The 22,029-nt window shown below is 36.2% G+C and overlaps 1 protein-coding gene across 1 annotated transcript; it reads left to right on the top strand.

Moving 5' to 3' along the window:
• LOC129264854 (synaptotagmin-14-like) lies at positions 1–16,660 on the top strand. The gene is made up of 6 exons (XM_054902811.2): positions 1–1,194; positions 6,779–6,909; positions 7,249–7,659; positions 9,115–9,313; positions 10,558–10,673; positions 11,342–16,660. The coding sequence occupies exons 1-6, from the start codon at positions 927–929 to the stop codon at positions 11,537–11,539; spliced, it is 1,323 nt and encodes a 440-aa protein (XP_054758786.1). The 5' UTR covers positions 1–926; the 3' UTR covers positions 11,540–16,660.
• The last annotated feature ends 5,369 nt before the right edge of the window (positions 16,661–22,029 follow it).

The following is a 22,029-nucleotide window of genomic DNA, read 5'->3' as shown; positions in this document are numbered from 1 at the left end:
AAACCTGCATTTTAAAACCAGATTTAATCCTGTTTTTTTCCCCCTTGTTATATTGTGAATTGATGTGTCCCATGCAGGGGGAGTGTGGTGTCTCCCATAACAAGTGCGCTCAACATGTTAACCACACTTGCATATTCTTAAACTGCATCAGACTATACAACTACCAGTATTTCTTATTTTGATATGCTGATTGGATAGAGTTTGACATTATTACTAGCGGTTGCATATCATCTTGCGCTCTGAAGCTGCACTGTCCTATTCTTTTCTGTCCTTGTTTGAAGTCAGAAACATCAACAATTTTGTATTCACTGAGAAAGACGGGGGATCTCTGGACTTTGCACCTCTGAAGTTCCTGAGATTCTACAGAATCATCTGCCTGAGACCAAACCCAACCCAGGTCTCTTTAGTGATCGCAGCTACATTGGTATTAAAAAACGTAGAAAGATGTTTTATTGTTTGCTCAAATACTTTAGCCTGAGGGAAAGAATTACTGAAGACATTTAATCTTTCACCTGCTTGCTGTACATGTGAATCACAAACCATGTTTAAAGGACTATATGCTGGAAATCAGTGGCTTCTTCGGTTCTAATAAAGAAGTTGACTCAAAGAATTTATATCTGTCTGTTCTACACTGGGCACCTTACTTTCATCCTTGAAGTTTTCTTCAATTTCTGGATTTCATTGATTTTTTGATAAATTGTTACTCATGGCATGACCTTGCCCACTACTGTCTTGTGCATGTTTGAATCTAAAAAAGTTGACAAGTATTTATGACAATTGCTAATAAGCTTCCTGTGAACTCTTGGCAATATATCTGCTGATCTGGTCCAAACTCGGAGTCATTTTGTGTCAGATTGAGACGGTCAGAATTAACCCACTTTCTCTGAAACATTTCTAGTAGAAGACATATGTGAATTGAAAAGAAAATGACGTGTTTACCGTGCCTGAAGTTTTGCCCAGGGTTTTCGTCCCTGATAGGATTAGTTCCCAGACCTGCAAGGGAACCTTCTGAAGTCAAAGAGCATAATGAAAACATTGATGAAGACGAGGGCCACTACTCAGAGCCCAGTGTTGCCCATAGCGCCAATGAATCGGACGTTGTATCAATCGCTAATAGTAAGGTTGATTTAGAGTCTGCAGTCGGTGAGAATGCCAATGAGCTTGTCTCAAATGAGTCATTGGTTAGTGAAGTAGGTAGGTTTATTTACAATGGGGCAATTCATTTCATTTTTTTAAGGGGCCATGCAACCCTCAAAATTCATATTTCCTGTTTATTCCTGCTTATGCTCAATAGAAAATAGGATTTATATGTTATTTCAGTATCCAAAAATCTATTGAATGTTTTCATTGATTTCAAAATTATTATTGCAAGGTCACCTTGCAGTCAACCACATTTCTTTATAGCAGCACAAATAGGGAAAATGAAAAGCAGTACCAAAACATTTCAATACAGTGGGCATTGGGGCTAGTCAACAGGACATCCAAAACCTTGCTCATTTGTGCCTTTGGCTTGTTCAAAGGGTAAATGAAAAAAACCAACATATATAATGTAAAAAATCAAACATTGCTGCTCTATTGAATTGCATATAATGTTGATGAGACTGTCAGTTGCATTGCAAATGTATAAAGGGTTGAGCTTAGCAAGTTAAAAATATTTTTTTGAAACATATTAAAAAGTCTATGATACATATTTGGATTCATAATGAGTGGTAATTAGCATTGTGCATACATAGACTAATCCATGTGCTGACATTGAAAGGATTGTTTCCCTTGACTGATGATTGACTGAGTGTGACATTTTACAGTGTTCTGTGTGACATTTATTGTCATATGCAAGCTTCATGTAAACCGACAGATGCCTGGGGCATTGGGATTTTGAGGTTTGTTGGTACATACCTTAACAGTGAAAAGCTCACCCTGTTAATATAGGAATGGACCCCAGCTTAATAGGGTCCATGATATATTCAACGCGTAGGTCTCTATCACAAAATATGGCCGACCTTTTTTGGATACTTTTTCAAGGATGAATTTACAAAAGAAATGTGGAAGTTATTTCAAAGTTGTACATGTTATTTTTTTATGTTAATTATATTAGTAGAACTACCCAAAACGCAGGATTCAAATTTAATTAAAGACCTAGTCTTCATTGTGTCTGTAAATTTCTATAGTTAGTTAAGGAACCAGGCATGCATTTTGAGTGAGGGGACTTAATGTTTTCACTCCGAGTTCAGAATAAGATTACTTTGGAAGAGCTATGTGCCATATTGTGCTTGATTATAATACATGAACTTCATTTTGTATCTAAAACAACAATAATTTGTAAATAGGGTGCATGTTTGGCAACTGGCAAGTAATTCCTTTGGTACATTATCTATACATGGATGTGTTATTAGCTGTTGTCCTTTCTTTATTATTCAAAAAAATATATTAAATATAATAGAGTACAAGTTTGATAAGGCAAGTCATTGATGAATTTTCCATCTATCGATGTCTTAAAGCTGTTGTCCTTTCTGAATTATTTGCAAAAATATTGTATAAATTTGGTACAAGTTGATACAAGGCAAGTCATGAATAATTTCTTATTTAGCGATGTGTTTTGGCTATTTTTGTTAAGTAGTGTCAAATAAATAATTATTACAATGCACTTGGACATAATTCTCTTGTACCATGCTTGGTATGTATTGTGACCCAGTTTATTATTATTGTGGACAAGACAGGCAGTTGGATGTTTCTGCTGCTGGTGAAAATATTGAAAATGATTTTTCAAAATACTTATACCCTTTACCTGTCCAATGTCTTTGAATACTTTCCCAGTTTGACAAAATCACAAAAAAAATGTATAGATCTATATTGCGCTGTAAATTGTCCTGCCTTTCATGCTTATAGCTATGCTGATCACCTCACAAGTTCTTCTTGAAATCCATCCATAGATGGCCAGGTTGTAAAATCTTATTCAGACTTTCCTTTATTCTTGGATTGATTCAGTTGGGTTACTTGATCTGCTCAACCATCCCCCATCATTCATTGTGTTGCATACCTTACTATTCTCAGCACCCTCTTAAATTGCCCGATCACAAGGGGTTTCATTCAAAATGATAGAAAGGATGATTTTAAACGGCCTTACATTCCATTTAAGATAAATTTACAATGGCTCCGTCTGTTGATTTGAAACCAACCAGTACTGACCGCACATAAACGTTGTTAGCGTTAACAGTGCACTAACAGAGGCCCTGTTACAACCGGTAATGTGGCAGCAATGCCTGATGTTACAACAATGCATTACTTTATACACATTAAAAAAAATGTTTTGACTTCACAATCCGAAAGATGTGACTGGTCTTGCTTTTAGCACTCTGTTGGGCTGACAATGTTTTTGTGACAACGGCACAGGTCATTCAGATATAGTTGATTTGTCCTCAAAAGTTGGGCCCAAAACTGTATCCGAATGCAGTAGAAAAGTACTAAGATCATCACAAATTCACTCAATCTAGGCCCTACAAAGTCTGGTTCTGTCTCATACCATGAATATTCATGTAAAAATAATTGACTCAGGTAGTTCATCCCATTTTTACCTTATCCGGCCCAAAGAGCCAGATGAGCAATATGCTGTGGCGTCCGTCGCCTGCCGTCATCTGTTGTCCGTCCACAATTTCAAAATGCTTCTTCTTCATTATTTCAAGTCCGATTGTCAATTCTGTTTGCTTTATATGATAGCACGAGGTGGGGGATTCAAAACTTCTGCACAGAATTTTGAAACTCATTAAATATGCCAATTTATGTGCATTTTTCAAAATTCACAAAAAATTCTTTATTTGTTGACCAATTTTGATTTTTTTTCTTCCATCTGGTAGAGTTCCTGAGGTTCATCAAATATTTCTAGGTGAATTAGCTCCAAATATTGAAATGAAGAAAAATTATATAGCTATTGAAAGTGACACTTTAGCTTAACATTATTCTGTAGAATTAGGAATGATTTCTTACTGCTTTTCTTGACTAATATTGTTTTTGAAATGATGCTTGTAATGAAAAGATTAGAGTATTGCAATAAAAAAAAAGAAGAAATCTCTGTCAAGACACGCCAGCATATGGTGCAAGCGTATTTGAAGTTAATAAATTGAAGCAAGCTCACTCTTTTTGCCACATCTCCAGATCTCCTGGTAGAATGGATTTTCATTGGATAAATGAGATGAGAGAGCTATAAAACAGTGTTTCTCATTGGATATTGCTTCAAAATTAGGTGTCTTACAGAGATAAAATGAAGGTAAAATGGTTCCCAGAATACCAATTCGGAGAGATTTTAAGGGTATTTTATCTCACTGATTTTAACAGAGATAAAATATTTTATTGTAACTGAGATAAAATAGATCTCAGAATACCACCCCAGATAATGGTAACTGTCCAGTAATCTGTATGTCTCCTTGTTAGAACAGTGGTCTGATTAGATGATCATGAGGGTCAAATAGGATATATTGCAATATTTTGTTTAATTCAAATGACATATGCTTATTATGTGATGAGCTTCTTTTGTGGTTGAGGAGTAGGGGGATGCAAACATATTGCTTCCATATTAAAAGGCACTTCTTACTCCATTTATTTTTGTTTTTATGTGTCATATCTATTAATTATTGCACTCTTGGTTTCAGGAGACCAGAAATGGGCACAATATAACTGGTCTGTTGCGCAAACCCTTCACTCGAGTTAAGGGTCTGAATGTGCAGCCTACTCATGCCTTGTGTACTGAAGGTCCTCTGAAACAGCAAGTTTTGTATGTGATAGTCTTTGCATGGAGACACACTTGTTGATCAAATTTCAATCAGAGTCTGTGCCTGCAGACTACAATATAACAGCTTCTTTTAATATAGCTTCTGACAAATTGGCGCCTCCCTCCACAATGTGTCGTATCATATGGATCTGTTTAAGGAAAACTATTAAATCAAAACTATGTTCACCTTTTCATTTGCTTCCCATATGTATATTTCAACAAGGAAAAAGAATATTCTAAGCATTTTAGTAATACTTCTGTCTTGCTGTTAGTCTGGCTGACTTGCATGAAATTGATTTGAATTATCAAGTCAATAGGAGACCAAGGACTATCAACCAAGGCAATTATACATGTATTCATGAGGGTTTTCCATACTGAAGAATTCCCATTGTATAGCAACACAAAAATACTTTTATCACTCATTTCAAATGGTACATAGACATGTATAAACTCTCAAGGTGAGCTTTTGTTCAATTCTGCTCCTAACATATTGTATATCCCAACCTATGCCAAAAACTGACAAAATAATGAAGGTTGTAACAGCGAGGTTCAATAGAGTTTTAGGTCATCTACCAGTATATAATCCTCACATCTTTTCAATTCTGAAAGGTATATGAAGGTAATACCTTGTGAACTGGTGAAAAGGGGAATGCATATCTTCTTCATTCTCTCACTATCCACATTTCTTGGTTTTTTTTCATATCTGTGAAGTATAAATGAACACCTTTCATGCCCTAGGCTTAATAGTATTCATATTGCCCTAGTATTTATATCGAAGTTCATAAAAGCAAAATGCCAAGGTACCATGAAGGTAGTATGTGTCTCTGTAGCAATGATTATAATTCTAAAGAGTATGGAAGTATTAGTATCCCATACATGATGATTTGAATTGTCTGTTGGGAATCCTCATTTTACCTACTGCCTATTGGAACCGGGTGGTCCCTGTACAAGGCTTGGGATTACGGGGTATCCCAGTGAAAAAGAAACTTTCATGATTGTTTGTGAGATTATGATTAATAATACTTTAATTTCTTGAAAATATGACTTATCATGATTACAAAGATTCCTGAAGTTCTAAACTATATAGGTGCTAGGACCATGCATCAATGAACACCATTTTTAAGTACAAAATATTGTTCACTATTGTTTACACTGAATAGGCAAAATTGTGGGTGTGTGCCTATATGATAAATTCGAAATTATGAAATGGTTATTCAGTGTTGTGCACAAGGTTGAAAACCCAACGCCAGGCTGTCTGAGACCGAGGCCAATGGCAAAGCAAGGCCTGGTTGCCCAAGGCCAAGGGTCCAAGGCAAAATCCACAAAATTTATGCTTGAGGTCAGCTTTAAGGCCATTGCTATAAAGCTGTAGGATAACAATCACTACAACTGATTTTTCAATATTTCCTGGCCTTAGCTGGCCTGGTCCGAGGACCTATCCCACGGCCAATGCCAAATAATTTTCCTTGAGGCCAGCATTGGCAACACTGTTACTTTTTTATATTTGATTTAAACTTCACTCAGTAGCAATTGCAACAGGACAGATTCTTCAACACTAGTAAATCTATTGAAAGTGCCTGTCAAATCACAATGAACAGTGTAAAGGTCTTTGTTGGAAATCTTAAACCGGGACCGCAGATTGTCCCAAAATCTGAGCTGATGAAAAATTGCAAATATGTTGTTTGTCCAGAGTCCATGACAATACTGCTGTTTTGATTCACTAATTTTCAACAGAGGCTGCTTTGTCATGAGGGCTAGTTGCAATAGATTATCAGTGTACCAGATAAAGTCTGGGTAGTAGTTGCAAATCTCATCATTTTTTAAGCAGAAGATCAATGAATTAAAGAAAAAAAAATTAAATGGTATGATTTTGTTTTACTGTTCTATTCCTGTCAATTTCCATTATTCATTGTGTCCAGTTTCTCAACTTTTTATTCAAATTAGTTATCTTTCCATTTTCCAATAACAATATTTCTAATGTCCCTATTTGTTTCTGATTCTTTGTGTCTGTACCAGGTGTGAGAGCGGAGGATGCAGAACAAGGTGACATATCGATAGGTCAAGAAGGCCATGATGATCCTGTACAATCAGAGATGGTGGATGATCTGCCTCTGGTTGGATCAGATGACGATGATATAGTTGTAGAGGTACGGTGCCTTTCTATCATTCAATCTATCCATCTCTCCATCTAACTTTTCATCTACTATAGATCTATGTGTTCTTATATATGCATCAATATTAAATACCCATCAAAGTTGTATAATCATAGTCATAAGTTGATATTATTAGTAGTGGAATATTTATCACAGGCCTTTGCGCTGATGGGGTGTGGTTTAAATCAATTTGGAAAGAACTTCTATGTTGCTGCTTTTCACCAAGGTGAAAATAATTGTTGATACCTCCTGAAGGATTATTTCTATTTGCTCTTTTTTTTTTCAAATTTCAGATAATAATTCAATGATACATTTTTTTCTTCATCCATTTAGAATGTCCAGCCAGCTGATGCGGGTCCCTCCATTGGTGAACTTGAAATTGCTTTCCAGTACAACGGTGAAGCAAGGCGTATGAATGTCACCATCATCAAGTGCCATAACCTACCAACTAAGGATGAAGGTGGAGCTTCCAGCTTCAGGCTACGTCTTCTGCTGCTTCCAAGCAAACGCCAAAGGGCTAAGACCCACATCAGAGAGACTAAGGAGCCTCTCTTTAAAGAGTTGTTCAGGTTCTCTCGGATCTTCCCTCATGAGGTTGTGAGTACTGCTCTGAGGTGCAGACTGTATGGCTGTGAGAGGATGAGGAAGGAGAAGCTAATTGGAGAGAGCATCATCAAGTTCTCATCGCTAAACATTGGTACCAAGCAAATCATCAAAGTCAGAATCGACCCTCGCAGTGATGTGGTGAGTAAAGAGTTCATCTTTATGGTCCTAATATAATTATGCATAACTTTTGTGAATGCCTCGAAGTATTGAGATTCAAAATTCAACGTTGTCTATTTTTATCAGAGTTGCTAAAGTTGAAGTATGATATTTATATTTGTATTTTCAAAACATGAATGTAATGTTTATCAAAATTTGATTTAGACCAACTTCTGGGAGAGTGAACTTCCAATTGGAATGTATATCTTTACTTTTGTTACCATTATTTAGAACAAAATTATCAATTAAAGCAACTGCTTTTATGATGCATTTCAGCAATGGTAATCTATCAGACATTGTTCCACCTGGATAGATTTTATCTTCCAAATTTGATCAGAAAAAACAAAAATCCCAGGAGCTTAAGAAATACTGAGGTTTGGGAATACAGTTACTTTTATCCTCAACCTATGGACTTTCTCAAGCCAAGTTGCTCCTTCCAAATGTTCTGTGTCTTGCTTTGAAATTGTTGAACTGAATAGACCATGTCGTATTCATTGAAGGGTCAACCCTTGTTCCTGATAGACTTTTCATTGTTCTTGACCAAGAGTTTGCTGCATTGTCAATACTGTGGATAAGCTCTAGTGGATATTATGCTGTATTGGGTCCCTTATGAATACTGCTTACATCACTATTATTGTAAGGGATTAAAAGAGAAGTTTCTTTAGCAGTAGTCTTTCTTTAATGGACTATTCCTCCCATTGGTTTGAAGGAGGTTCTGAAATCTATCATTTATTAGGGAGGATATTTGTAACTAGGACAATAAAATGTCACATTTATATTGATTTTGGGGTGCAGAAGCTGGGGGGGGGCCAAGTTAGGGATAAAGTTCAAGAAATAATGAACATTTATGTATAAGCAATGAATGAATACATTCTAATAAGCATCTGTGCAGAATCTGGTGATTCCAATTATAGTTGTTTATAGTATAGCCAATACTTGTTTCAAATGAACTACCTGTCGTTATCTGTAAAGAAGTTAAATAATCTTTTTTAAAATGCATGCCAGTAAAGAAGATAAAACACAAATTATTATTAATTATTATCAATCATTAATTGGCAAGGTTTATTTTAGCCATTAATATTTATGGCCGTTGTATGTTTGAAGTAATCTGCGGTTTAGGGTTTGCATCCCTCTTTGGCAATGAATTATTTTGGGAAGAAATTAATCTACATTTGCCACACTCCTCACGTGAGGAGCTTAGCCGGGGTAATATAGGAATGCCTTGAGCATCTAGCAAGATGGATATGTGCGCAATACAAATCCTGTATTATTATTATTATTATGATAAGATCGGTATGAATTCTTTGAAATGGAAGATAACTGGAAATCATGCATGAAATCGATGTTTTCTCATGCCTCTCAGTTTGGCCCATTACCTTTTTTTTGCTAAGCTGCAAACCGTGTTTCAATGTCTTCACATTTTCACCCATCTTACAGAGCAAGGATGGCTCCTCTCCATACTCCAGTACCTCAGATCTGTCCGACACCAACAGTTCATCTTCTCTGCAGTCAATGAGTCAGGGTAGTGTACCCGAGATCTTGATAGGTCTAGCTTACAATGCCACCACTGGGCGGCTGGATGTAGAGGTTATCAAGGGAAGCCACTTCAAGCAGAAAGCTGCTGGTAGAGCACCAGGTAATAAGATAATAGCTTTGAAAGAAGAGAAGTGTTTATTGATTTTTAGTAAGCCATGGTCCAAATGTCAATGAGAATATATTTTTTTAATGTGACATTACACTATGTTTTTGTTCAAATTAGTCTACCAATCTGATGTCACCATCAAATGTAAATGGTTCCAGATTCAAGGTGCTAAACTATTCATAGTTGTATAACATAATTAATACTCACAGTATGTTAGCATAATTTAGGACTGCATATCGATATGCATACAACATCTCAATATTGCCCCCATAAGGTAAATGATGCTGGCGTGATGCTCCAGTCATTTTAATTACCGGTAAACACTGTCACATTATTTAAGACACCATTAATTTTGATGGTATGGATTTATATCACACTGCTGCCACCATGCCATTATGAACAGACTCCAGTCACCACAATGTTATGAATTCATATCCCACTGCTGCCACCATGCCACTATGAACAGACTCCAGTCACAGTAATGTTATGAATTCATATCCCACCGCTGCCACCATGCCATTATGAACAGTCTCCAGTTACAGTAATTTTATGAATTCATATCCCAATGCTGCCACCATGCCATTGTGAACAGACTCCAGTCACCACATTGTTATGAACTTATATCCCACTGCTGCCACCGTGCCACTATGAGCAGACTCCTGTCACAATAATATAATTGATCATATCCCACCACTGCCACCACATCGATAGATGAACCGATGCCATTCACATTGAAATATTTGACACCCTTCTGAGTTCTTATTCCAATGATGCCTTCACACCACTGAATACACCATCACAATAATTTATACTCCCTTTTTTATCATACACACAAAAGAGGTTACATCACTCAACATCATTTGCACCCCAGTCCTCCAATTGCTATATATACAAACCAATTGGGGTATTGGGAAAGGTGTTATGAAATCCCATATGCGGTAAAATCATGGACATAACTTTTATTAGGAATCTGAATAACCAGACAAGATCCACAATGATTTCAGGAATAGCTCGACTATTTATTGGCTCTATACTTTGAGCTTGAATATTTTTTTTCAACATTAGAATAAATAACAGAAACCTATCACACATTCTGACAGATTGTGTCATGAGTATAAAGCATTTATAACTTGGCAAAATTATTACTGAGGGGCTTAATCATACTTTTAACACGTTTTTATTGAATACAGTTTTAGCCAACACTTACATATTATCTAATTGTTGTATGTGTGTCACAGATTCCTTTGTGAAGGTTGCTCTAATGTCATCCAGTGGCTTTGAGATCTCCAAGAGCAAGACTTCTGTCAGGAGAAGCCAGTCTAGTCCAACATTTAAGGAGACATTCTTTTTCCAGGTAAACATAACTTTAATTGTTCTGTCTCCTACACCATGCCTAAATTTGTTTTTTAAGTAGTGAATCAGAAGTAATTGATAAGTCGCTGATGTGGTTTACGGTACACCATGTGAAGTGTTGTAGAAACAGTGGATAGGAGAAGAGAAGAAATGGATAGGCGAGAAAGTGGATAGTATACTACTCATCATCTCTACTCGCCGACTCAAGCCAGCATCTCCTCACTAGCTCTACTACTCAAGCTGTTCTCAACTCATCATCTTTCCTGGTTTACAGTCCTTTTCAGGACTACTTTCAAGAAAGAATACTCTACTCTCAAATCTCCACTTTCTCGCCTATCCATTTCTTCTCTTCTCCTATCCACTGTTTCTACAACACTTCACATGGTGTACCGTAAACCACATCAGCGATTGTACATACCACCATGCAAACCTTCAAACAACATCTAATTGATAAGTGGTTTTAAATGTATAATACAAGAATCTTACTTCGTACACTACCAATTATTAAACATCCACTTGCATATGTGTCACTGTTTCAAATGTGACATATTTCAGTGTTTTGCTGTTTTACTCAATCATGTGTCGATATTAAACCAGTTGGTGTACAATGATTTGTAAGTACAAACGTAACTTCAAAATTTCAAAAATGTATGTTTTTTCTCTGATCAGGTTGCCCAGTTTCAGCTTCCTGAGATGACCCTACTCTTCACGGCATTCAACAAGAAAGGAGTGAAGCGTAAGGAGACCATTGGTTGGTTCTCAATGGGTCTCAGTAACAGCAGCGAAGAAGAGATCGGCCATTGGAATGAGATGAGAGAATCAAAGGGTCACCAGGTGTGTCGATGGCATGCATTATTGGAATCATAAAGGATTAAACCATGGAGTACTTCCTTAGACAAATACTCTTTATCTCTCCTTCCGATCTTGTACCTGATTAACATCAGCACAAAGGTTTGCTGATGAGATTATCAAACATGTACTCCCATCTACTATCAAGATTGTACAGCTGTGCAGAATCAGTGTCAGTAACAGTGTGTTTCGACAAGGAAGCAAAATCAATATGCTTCCCCATTACACAAAGCTTTGTGACTGATCATAAGATTGATTTGAACGATTGCTTGTATTAGTCATTATATGATATCAATCATACATATCGATGGTATGATCAATTGACAAGCTTTGTGTCAAAGGGCTCAGGAGTAAAAAACACCCTTGAGAAATGCAAATCTAGTTAATAGTGCAGGGGAGCACTGTTTCTGCTCATACTAGTACCAGGCATGGTTGGTCCATCTATCCTTTGAACAATATTTGTGGATTTTGTAGGTATATCTTCAAGTATTACATCATTTTGATATATTGTATGGAAATGAAAAGGATGCAACTTTGCTTTGAACGATTAAACTGCATTTCAAAATGTCAATTGTGCCCCTACAAAAGATGAGCATGAATGATTGAATGAAACCTTAAAAGGTGTGACTAGTGCCTACAAGTATCATATCTAGATTATTTTGTATTATTGGAATGACCACATGATACTGGGTTTATTAAGTTTATTTAATGTTATCATTTGTTTATTGATAGAGCATTGATACTCACATATGAGATTGTTGTCTTTGTATAACCTGTTGGACGACAAATAGGCCAGTGGTTTTAAATGATTTTTTACCTCCGTGAACGTGTAATGTTCAATTAATGTCGCTGTTCAGATTGTGAATCAAGTGCTCTCAAATTCTATTAGATAATTTAATGTTTCTTAATCATGAAAAATAACACGATTTCACATATTTTTTTAAAATTTAATAATGGTATACTAACCATTAAAAAATCTGTAGAGCTAAAAGGAACTTAGCATATTTTGCAATATTTATGTTTGCTTAATTTTTGACTGTTTAAAAGGGTATTTTTGCAATACATTTACAGAAATATGGTATGTAAGACATGGTGTAAGGTATCGGTACATCTAAAAAGTAAGCATGGCTTGGGATCTTTATTTTGAACATGCACAAAGACACACGCATGACCCACACATATTGGCAAGGTAGTTTCAACAACCTTTACTTAGAAACTGTCAGTGTTATGACCATCCTCATGTATGATATGTTATTATGTAATACTCGTATATAATAATAGAAAATGGATCTACACAATGTAGTGCTGGTATGATAACGTAACAATTTTCTTTATTGAGGTCTGTCGCACAAGCAATCTGAGAAACCATTAGATTATTATTGCCTGATGAAAAAGGTTGAGAGAACAAGTTATGTGTATATTGTGTGTGCCAAGATGGATTTGTTATTTGATTTTTAGGTTTCCTCAACAGGTTTGCAAGTATTGTTAGTGTGTTTTTATGTTATGGTCATGTCGGAAACTATAATAACCAGGATTTTAGTTTGTTTGATATTTCTTCTTTTTTTATTGAGCATCTGCTGTATAAATAACAAATGAATTTGTTTATATTTAACTAGTATGTTTCTTTTGAATTTCTGACATTTAGTTTTTTTTCCTGATAATAACAAGGACAACATCTTTATTTTATTGGAATGAGATGTGTATTATTTAACCAGGGAGGGATGGGAGGTACATGTACATGTAGATAAGGCAAGGGGGTTGTTGGCAGGGATTTGAAAAAAGTTCTATGGACTTTATTTGCACAGGAATATCACAATTGCATATGAATGAGAAAAATGAACATTGAGGATTTAGTGAGGATGTTGTATGATTTAGATATATCTGTTTGTGTTCCCTATGGGCAAAGATGTCCTTAGGGTGGGGTCAAATACTGTAATTTTTGTTTATTCAATGACTGGATGTCTTCATGTATTCAGGCATAGTTCAGTGATGCCATTACCTTGATTGTAATCTGGTTCCTGTCTTACAAAGAGTTACGATCGAGCCAATCAATCGTAACCGTGGAAGCGCCGTGGTGTAGCGGTTCTGACTCTCGCCTTGTAATCAGAGGGTCGTGTGTTCGAATCCCGCCATGGCCTAGCGTCCTTTGGCAAGGCGTCAATCCACAATTTGCCACTCTCCACCCAGGTGTTAAATGGGTACCCAGTAGGATGCGAAAGCCTATGTAGTATGCCTAGCAATTGAGTCTTGGAACTCTTGTTGGTATGCTCCCCAGGGAGTGGAGAAGGTGCATACATTGTATGCGGGCATGCAAGGATCCGATGACCGGGGTAATAATATATCTGTAAAGCGTTTAGAGATGTCGTTTCGATGTGTTAAGCGCTATATAAATGCGGAATATTATTATTATTAACTCTATGGAAATCCATCAGTGTCATAATTTCTTCTACAGCAGGAAATTTGTAAAATGTCCTTTGGAAACAAAGGAGAACACACCAAATTGTCAAATCAATGAATTTATGGATATACATTCATATCTAGAAATTTGTTTGAACAAACAAGCATTTTATATGTTGACGTTGCTGGCTGTCCATAGTTGCGATTGATCAGGTCAATTGCAACTCTTTGTAAGACGGGGCCTTGTACTAGACTTTTGGTAACAGTGATTGCTAGACCAAAGGCTGAACTTTAATAGGCCTCCATGCTTGTGCAAGAGTATTTATATAATATTAGATTATGCCATTGTAGTAGGCTGACATATTTATCTACAAATAAGTTGTTTGTACCGGATAGTTTGTATGAAAAAACTGACATTTTCATGTGTATTTAACAGTATTTCAGTGTTTTTTATGCAAACACCACTTGTAGGGTTTAGCCTTATATAGTGTCTCAATATTCATTACATTTAATTTTTTGGTATGAATTACACAAATGAATTGACATGAAAAGAAAATTAATGTGCTAGTTTGATGATTTATATCCAGACAGGCAACAGGTAGGAATTATTATTCATTTCATCATGACCTTCTGGTAATTAATTATCTGTATTAAAAGTTGTCTTGGGGAAAAACAGTTGTATTTAGACTTTCCAAATATGTCATGACCAAAAGGAGCTTCCAAATCTTACAAAGTTGAAAATTATATATCTTCCACAAAATGTCTTCCAGTAACTGAGATTTCACATATCTAATAACACTAATAGCTTTTTAATTATGATTATCATATCCTTTTTATTGAAATGGTTTGGGTTTTATATGATGTACTCATTTCAGTGCATGCATTTATACAGTGTACCTGAATATTATATCAATGTGATTCCTTGTAAAATAATCTTGCTTTTGTCGTATTGTACTTACTAGGGAAAACATGTGCATACTAAGTCATCTAAATAATGATAATTATACTTGCTTATATATTGTATAACACTTTATCTGAAAATTTTAATTAGATTAATCTTTTCTTGGTTTTTAAGTTTGTCGTCATTACTTTTCTTCTGCAAATGGATTATCCTCAGAAATGGAAATGTTCTCAGAAATTTCATTTTGTTGTGAAATGTATGACTCCTTTAAAACACAAGTTAACAAAAAACATCTGTGAATTTATGATGAGTATATGGGGGTTTGTGAAGAAGTTCAGAACCTTGATTCATAAAAGGGCCGTCTGCACCATCCCGAGTTTTCAAATTAGCGCGCTATTTTTGATTCGACAAATTATCCTGATCTGAACTCAAGATTATTTGCAATGGAGACGCAATTATCGCGCTAGTTCGTAGGATTAATCTCGAGGTTGCAATCCCAAGTCAACTTGGGATTATTTGCAAAATAGCGCGCTATTTTACGAATTATCGCGCCAATTCGTATTTATTCACGGCGTCGGACCATAATGCCTCGTTCGAGCATGAATTGCTCCTCTTGCGATGGTGGAGACGGGGTTTCTTGAATCTCGAGATTATAATCGCGAAGAGGGCCGATCGGGCTAAAATCTCGAGATTGAGCAAACTCGGGATGGTGCAGCACCAGCAAAATTTCACAAATTTTGTTACTGACAAATACTCCTACAAATACTCACAAAATACTCATATTTGCATTCCTCTAATATGGATGTTATTGCATCATATTACTATTAATGAATTGTTATTTCATGTGTTTTTATGTAAAAAAAAAAAAGATCAACTTTGATTACTTTATTTTATATATATCACATTCAAAGCTTAAAAAAAAATATGCATAAAACAAATTTGGAAGTATTTCCTACTCAAATAGATGAAACCTATAGCTAAAAAGGTAATTGTTTCCAATGATTGATTTGCTGCCTATTTTGCGCTGCTTTCACCCATGTATTGTCTGACATATCAGCTATTGTAGTTAATAGGCATATATATGACTCAAAGCTGTAGGTTTCTGTCAATAATACACTAATATTCTCAATGAAATTTTTCTATGCAAATAGAGTAAAACTTCAAATTTGTAAACAAGAAAATAATAGAATAATTCTCTATACAAATGCATGTAATCATGACTGAGTTGACATTTTGATTACATCATGAAAGTCCAGCCAGTGAATAGTACAATAAATATCAATTTCCAAGGCTTGCAGATTTGAGCGTTTCTAAAAGGAAATACTCATCTATGTGAATACATAGAATTTGCATCTTTGTACTTTGTAGCTTATTCATTGCTGTATAAATTGATGTGTCTTATTAACAAAGTTAATTGTACATCATTAGTTCATTATTTTGAATATTCATATGATAAGTATTTGAACAGCAAGTAAGAACTTGTATTGCTATTCTTATAGTTGCACATGAATGCATTAAGAAGAAGCAAAGCTTCAGAAGTTCTCTGAGAATTATGTAGTGATACAGATATTTTGCTCAAAAAGTTCTTGAGATAGATTTCATCTTATTTTAAAGGGTAGTATGCTGAAGACTGATTTTCAGTGGACCAAAAAATGGGTAATGCTTGCATCATGTTAGTTTATTACTGTTAGTTTATTATATATCACAGTACTTGTCATGTAAATATCACATTTATTATTTGTAGCTATTGATGGGGTATGATAATGGAATATATGGTATGAAAAGATATCTTGTTCAAATATTTATGGAAAAAGCAATAAAAATTTGATTGTTACCAATTACATGAATTGTCTTTTTCTGTCTCATATCAATCCAAATGAGTTGTGTATGAATTAAGAGACCACAGAAGTATAGATCCTGAATGCAATTAGACACCATCTGTACAAAGTATATCCTGGATAGTATGAATATGTTCTAGGGGAAAGTGGGAGGGTCCTCAAATTTTTGTTTATGTCTCTGCCCACCAATGACGATTGCTGGAAGCGGCTGTCTTTGGGTGGTTAGTCCCATTTCCATTCTCAAGATAACTACAGAACCATGTCACAGATCAAATTCAGATTTAATTTTTAAGTGTGCATTTAGAAGTGAGGATCTGATTAGATTTGGAGGATCAATGTCAAAGGTCAAATGTCGCAGAGGTCATTTTATACTCGAATACATTAAGTTGCAATAACCAAAGAAACTTATGTGATTTTGACTTCTTGGCTTGTGAGTGATGATGATCGCCATAGATTTTGGATTCATGAGTTCAAAGGCCGGAGAGGTCATACATACATTGTGATTGAAATATATTTTCATGCAGGAACATTTTAGAAGAACTTCAAACTTTGTCTATGTGTGCATATTGGAGGGGCAGTTGTCTGATTAGATGCGGGGGTCACAAGGGCAAATATAAGGTAATGGGTCATACCCGAAATATATATTTAGGTATCCAAATAAATAGAGTTTGAGGATTCAGATTCAACTTTTATGAATTTGGGAGTGACAGACAATTATCTGATTAGAATTTGAGATGAGATACATGTAAAAGGTTGTGGAGATAACTTTTGCAAAATTTTAGAAGTTGTGTTTAAAGTGTTTGTCTGACAATGTTGATAGCATAAAAAGTTAAAACTCCATATGGTTTCTGAGATGGAAAAAAAAAGGGGGAGGAGAAATTTGTTGCATTCTTTCTTCCTAACTTCCTTTCAATCTATTGCCAATGAATATATATATTTTTTTAATTCCGAATTTTTAAATAACTTTGAAATGATGATGGTGAAAATGGTTGTGATGATGATAAAGCTTATAATGATGGAAATTATCAATACGGTGATGATCATGGTAATGTTAGGGATGACGGTGATTAAGACCCGGGGGGGGGTATTTAGATTTGGTTTGGACGGGGGTGTGCGGCTGAAGGTTCAAAACCCATACCCATATTTACGGGTCATTTTTGCTAAAAAGGTACCCATTATTAAGGATTTATTAAAATTTGACAAGCAAAAAAGAAAAGGGTAATCACCCAAAATTGGAAAAGAATATGGACCCATGTCTAAGGCCAGTATCTAAAAATTGGGGTCATGGACCCATGTTTAAGGCCAGTATCTAAAAAGTGGGGCAGTGGACCCATGTTTAAGGCCAGTATCTAAAAAGGGGGGCCATGTTTAGGGATTTTCTAGCATAAAACCATACCCCATGTTCAGGAATTTCTTCCAAAAAAGCGACCCATTCCAGCGGCACATTTCTGTATGCCATATTCAGATCATGGTTGATGATAACGATCATGATCATGATGACCGATAATGCTCATCTTGATGATGTCGGTGATGGTGATTATGGCTGATGATGATGATGATGATGATGATGATGATGATGATGATGATGATGATGATGATGATGATGATGATGATGATGATGATGATGATGATGATGATGATGATGATGATGATGATGATGATGATGATGATGATGATGATGATGATGATGATGATGATGATGATGATGATGATGATGATGATGATGATGATGATGATGATGATGATGATGATGATGATGATGATGATGATGATGATGATGATGATGATGATGGTGATGATGGTGATGATGGTGATGATGGTGATGATGGTGATGATGATGATGATGGTGATGATGGTGATGACAGCAAGTGATGATGGTGATGATGGTGATGATGATGATGATGATGACAACAACTGCGTAGCCAGGATTTCATTTTGGAGGGGGCGGTAAATAAACGCGAAGTGTGCAAACACTTACAGAGCGCGCAAAGCGCGCCCCCTAGGGGGTGGGAGCAGGGAGGGGGAGTTTCCCCCTCCCTCGCGAAGCTTTCGGTGTTTCATAAATTAAAATGAAAAGGAGCCGTCTCTCTTGTCTCTAGTACCTATATCAGCTCCAATTCAGTTGACTATATTGTGATTTTGAACCTCGTTTTCAAAAGTGATTGTGAACGCACAAAAAAGGGATAAAATGGAGGAAATTAAAATAATAATTACCCCGCGGAAGCTAAAGCGTTTTATCAATTTAGTTTCCCCAAAAAGGGTCCCGAGATAAGGGTTCTCTAAGTTAAAATGAATGCGTCCCTTGGAAAGATCAGATTTGATTTCAAACAATTATATCTTTAACTTGCAAAACAGAGGAGAAGAGGGGTATATGCTGGGAGGAAGATATTCCTCCCCGCCCTGAGCAAAGGAAACTCTGAAGTTCAAACGGCGGACGTTTCATCAAATGCAGATATCTCTCATACCCCATCGTCTCTAATTCATTTGATTTTCTAAGATTATTGAACTTCATTACAATGAAAATAGTGCGCAAAAAGTTGAAACTTCTGTGATTTATTTAAATTATATAAAAAAGGATGATTTCTTTGACTATTATCCTGAAGTGCTTTATTTTGAATGATAAAGAAACTTAAGTGTCATTCAAAATTTCAAACTGAGGGCGCAAAACAGGACAGGAGATGAATGTGCAGGGAAATGAAGTTTAATAGAATTTGATAAAAAAATATTTTACTTTTTTTTTTATTTAATACGACACGAATTGTATAGGGCCTACCTTCCTCTTTTTAAATAGGTACATTTTTGCCCCCAATTTATGGTTGTTAATAATGAGCTGAAAAGCGGAGAAGTTGCCTATATGGAGGTGACGGCAGAAATTGATATAAAGATTTACCCGCCCGGAGTCGACCCGACCTGTCCAGAAGTTGCGCGATCAATTTGAAAAAAAAGAGATAACTTTATATACTTCGGACTAACCTTACTCTAATTCCATGGAGCTATAAAACATGTTTAATTCCATGCCCTAATGTATACATTTGAACTTTAACTGGCAAGAAACACATATAGCTGAGGTGGAAAAACAGGGTTAGAGAAAGGGTGAGGAGATACAAAGGAGAACTGCAATATTGTCATTTAACCGCGCGCAGCGCAGAAGCAAAATTCATATAGATAAATTAGAGCAAGAGTGAAGGAGTTTCTCTTTTTAGAAAAAAATAAAAGAATAAAAAGAAAAACCCACAAAGTTACCTTTCTTCCCTTTCCTCCCTTCGCTTTTTTTTTTGGGGGGGGGGCGACCGCCCCCACTGCCCACACCTGGCTACGCGCCTGGATGATGATGATGATGATGAAAAGTCGAATTGAAACCAGAGTTGAAATAAAGCAAGCCTTGAAGCAAGTTAAATAGCGCCATCTGTTGATCAGAACTTAACAGCCGGAATTAGAGATCGGGGTCTGTCAACTTTTGTTTATCTTTTGAACCCTTAGAAATGGGAAATTCTATCAAACCTCATATTCAAAATGCAGAAAAAACTGGAGTCTGTCAGCTGTGTAATATGGGCCTGACAGAGGTAAGAGAACTTCGATTTTAATGAGTATAGAGCTAGCCTAATTTGGTATCCTTGATTTGGTTGTCCCACGCCTTGAAATCTGTGTAAGTAGCCTAAGGCTAAAGCCCAATTTGATTTTGGTCCAGCCTCAAGTCACTCACACGTAGCCTGGAGGCTTCTGGGGAGTAAAATTATTTCTACTATACGTAGGCTTAATCCCCATGAAGACTGGGTCGGCATAGCATGGGCCCACACACAGGCGAGTATTTTTGGAGACAACAATGTTGCTCCAAAATACTTGATTTGCTTAACTTATCACACAATTTTGTAAATGGAAAAACAAAAGAAGTTAATTTTTCCCCCATTAGGCACTTATAACCTTATTTTTACACGAAAAATAAAACAAAAATTAAGAAAAATTGTAAGGAGATGAGCAGATACAGATGATCTTGTCGCCATATTTCCGTCTTTGTTCGTAGCCTAGTCACAATTAGACCAAAAGCTTCGGTCTCTGTTATGTTGGTTGTTCAGCTGAACTCCGTTGGCTTCACTCACCAAATACAGAGACCGAAGTTCTAGCGCGATCTGTACAGGGGACTCAATGGCCATATGTTTATGTACTTAAGATCGGATAAAACGGGGAAGTGAATTTGCGCGACAGCCGAGGTAAGTCACTGTTTTTGTTCTTTTTAACTTGATTTTTCTCAGTTTTTTGGCAATTAATGCCAAGAGGAAATATTAATTTGCATTTTGGTCAGGTTAATTTTCAAAATTTTTATTCATTAAAGACAAAAATTGAAGACCCCGATGGGGGGATTTTGCATTGCAAGTCCCCTAATGGTGGCTGCACGCTAGCGAGCCGTCTGTGTATGAGGAGAAATAAAAAAAAAAAAAAAAAAAGTTAAAAAACTCCTCGAAACAGACGGCTGCCAGCTGTCTAAGTCACAATATGCGTATAATAAGAGAGGGCGACGAAATCATGAGCAGTGCCAATTTAAATTTTAAAAAAATACTTCCATTGGCCGATGAATATCGTGAATTGTAAAAGACTTGCTTAGCCAATAAATATAATATTTTATAATATTTATTGGCTAATGCACCAACCAGAGCTGCCAACCATTACGTTTTTGCCGTAATCATTACGTTTTTTCATTCAAATTCCGGCATTATGGTTTTTCTTTTCAAATTACGTTTTTTGACAATTTTGATAATGTGTGTACAGAATTGTATGTATGTGGAGTGCGTGTTGAGCCCGAGATGAGCCTGGTACTTGCGCGTGCGTAGTCGCCCGCCGGCCGGTTTTCCAACGCACTTTAATAATTTGATAGCGTGCACGTACATATACGTTAGTTGAATATGCGAGCGGCATGCATGGTACGAATCGCGATATATAGCGACTGGTAAATACGTCTGTAAGGATGATGACGTCATCCAAGATGGCAACTTACGATGACAAACGAAAGAATCGAGGATGATTATGTTTTGACGGGCGGTACTGTCTGGTTAATTTTCATCAACTCGTATCAAACAAATACGATGAATTCGGCTGTGAAAAGACCTGGAAAGCTCTTCATTGTCCCCTGAAGTAATAATTCTGGGTGATATTCAACATTTATTGATAGTTTTACATGATTTATACTAGAGAGATGTCCTACTGCCTTTGGAATTCATTAAAAAAGTCGGCACTTTAGCATTCAGTTTAGCAGGAATGGGAAGATTTCTTCCCCAGTTCTGGCGGCCTAGATGTCTGCTCTATAGTGCTGTCACTGCTGGGGATGATTGAGTGTGCGTGCAGTGTGATTGAGGCTGAGCTGTGCACATGGTGAAGTG

The sequence above is a fragment of the Lytechinus pictus genome, chromosome 7, assembly GCF_037042905.1.
Source record: "Lytechinus pictus isolate F3 Inbred chromosome 7, Lp3.0, whole genome shotgun sequence".
Lineage (NCBI taxonomy): Eukaryota > Metazoa > Echinodermata > Echinoidea > Temnopleuroida > Toxopneustidae > Lytechinus > Lytechinus pictus.
Note: the sequence above shows the minus strand (reverse complement) of the source record. Positions and strands in the feature narration are given on the sequence as shown.

What these genes read in the sequence shown, in the direction of transcription:
- LOC129264854 (XM_054902811.2), top strand. Translation starts at nt 927, where the DNA reads ATGACGTGTTTACCGTGCCTGAAGTTTTGCCCAGGGTTTTCGTCCCTG. An exon ending in ACGATGATATAGTTGTAGAG is followed by an intron (nt 6,910 to 7,248) that starts GTACGGTGCCTT and finishes TCATCCATTTAG; the next exon opens with AATGTCCAGCCAGCTGATGC. An exon ending in TCGACCCTCGCAGTGATGTG is followed by an intron (nt 7,660 to 9,114) that starts GTGAGTAAAGAG and finishes CCCATCTTACAG; the next exon opens with AGCAAGGATGGCTCCTCTCC.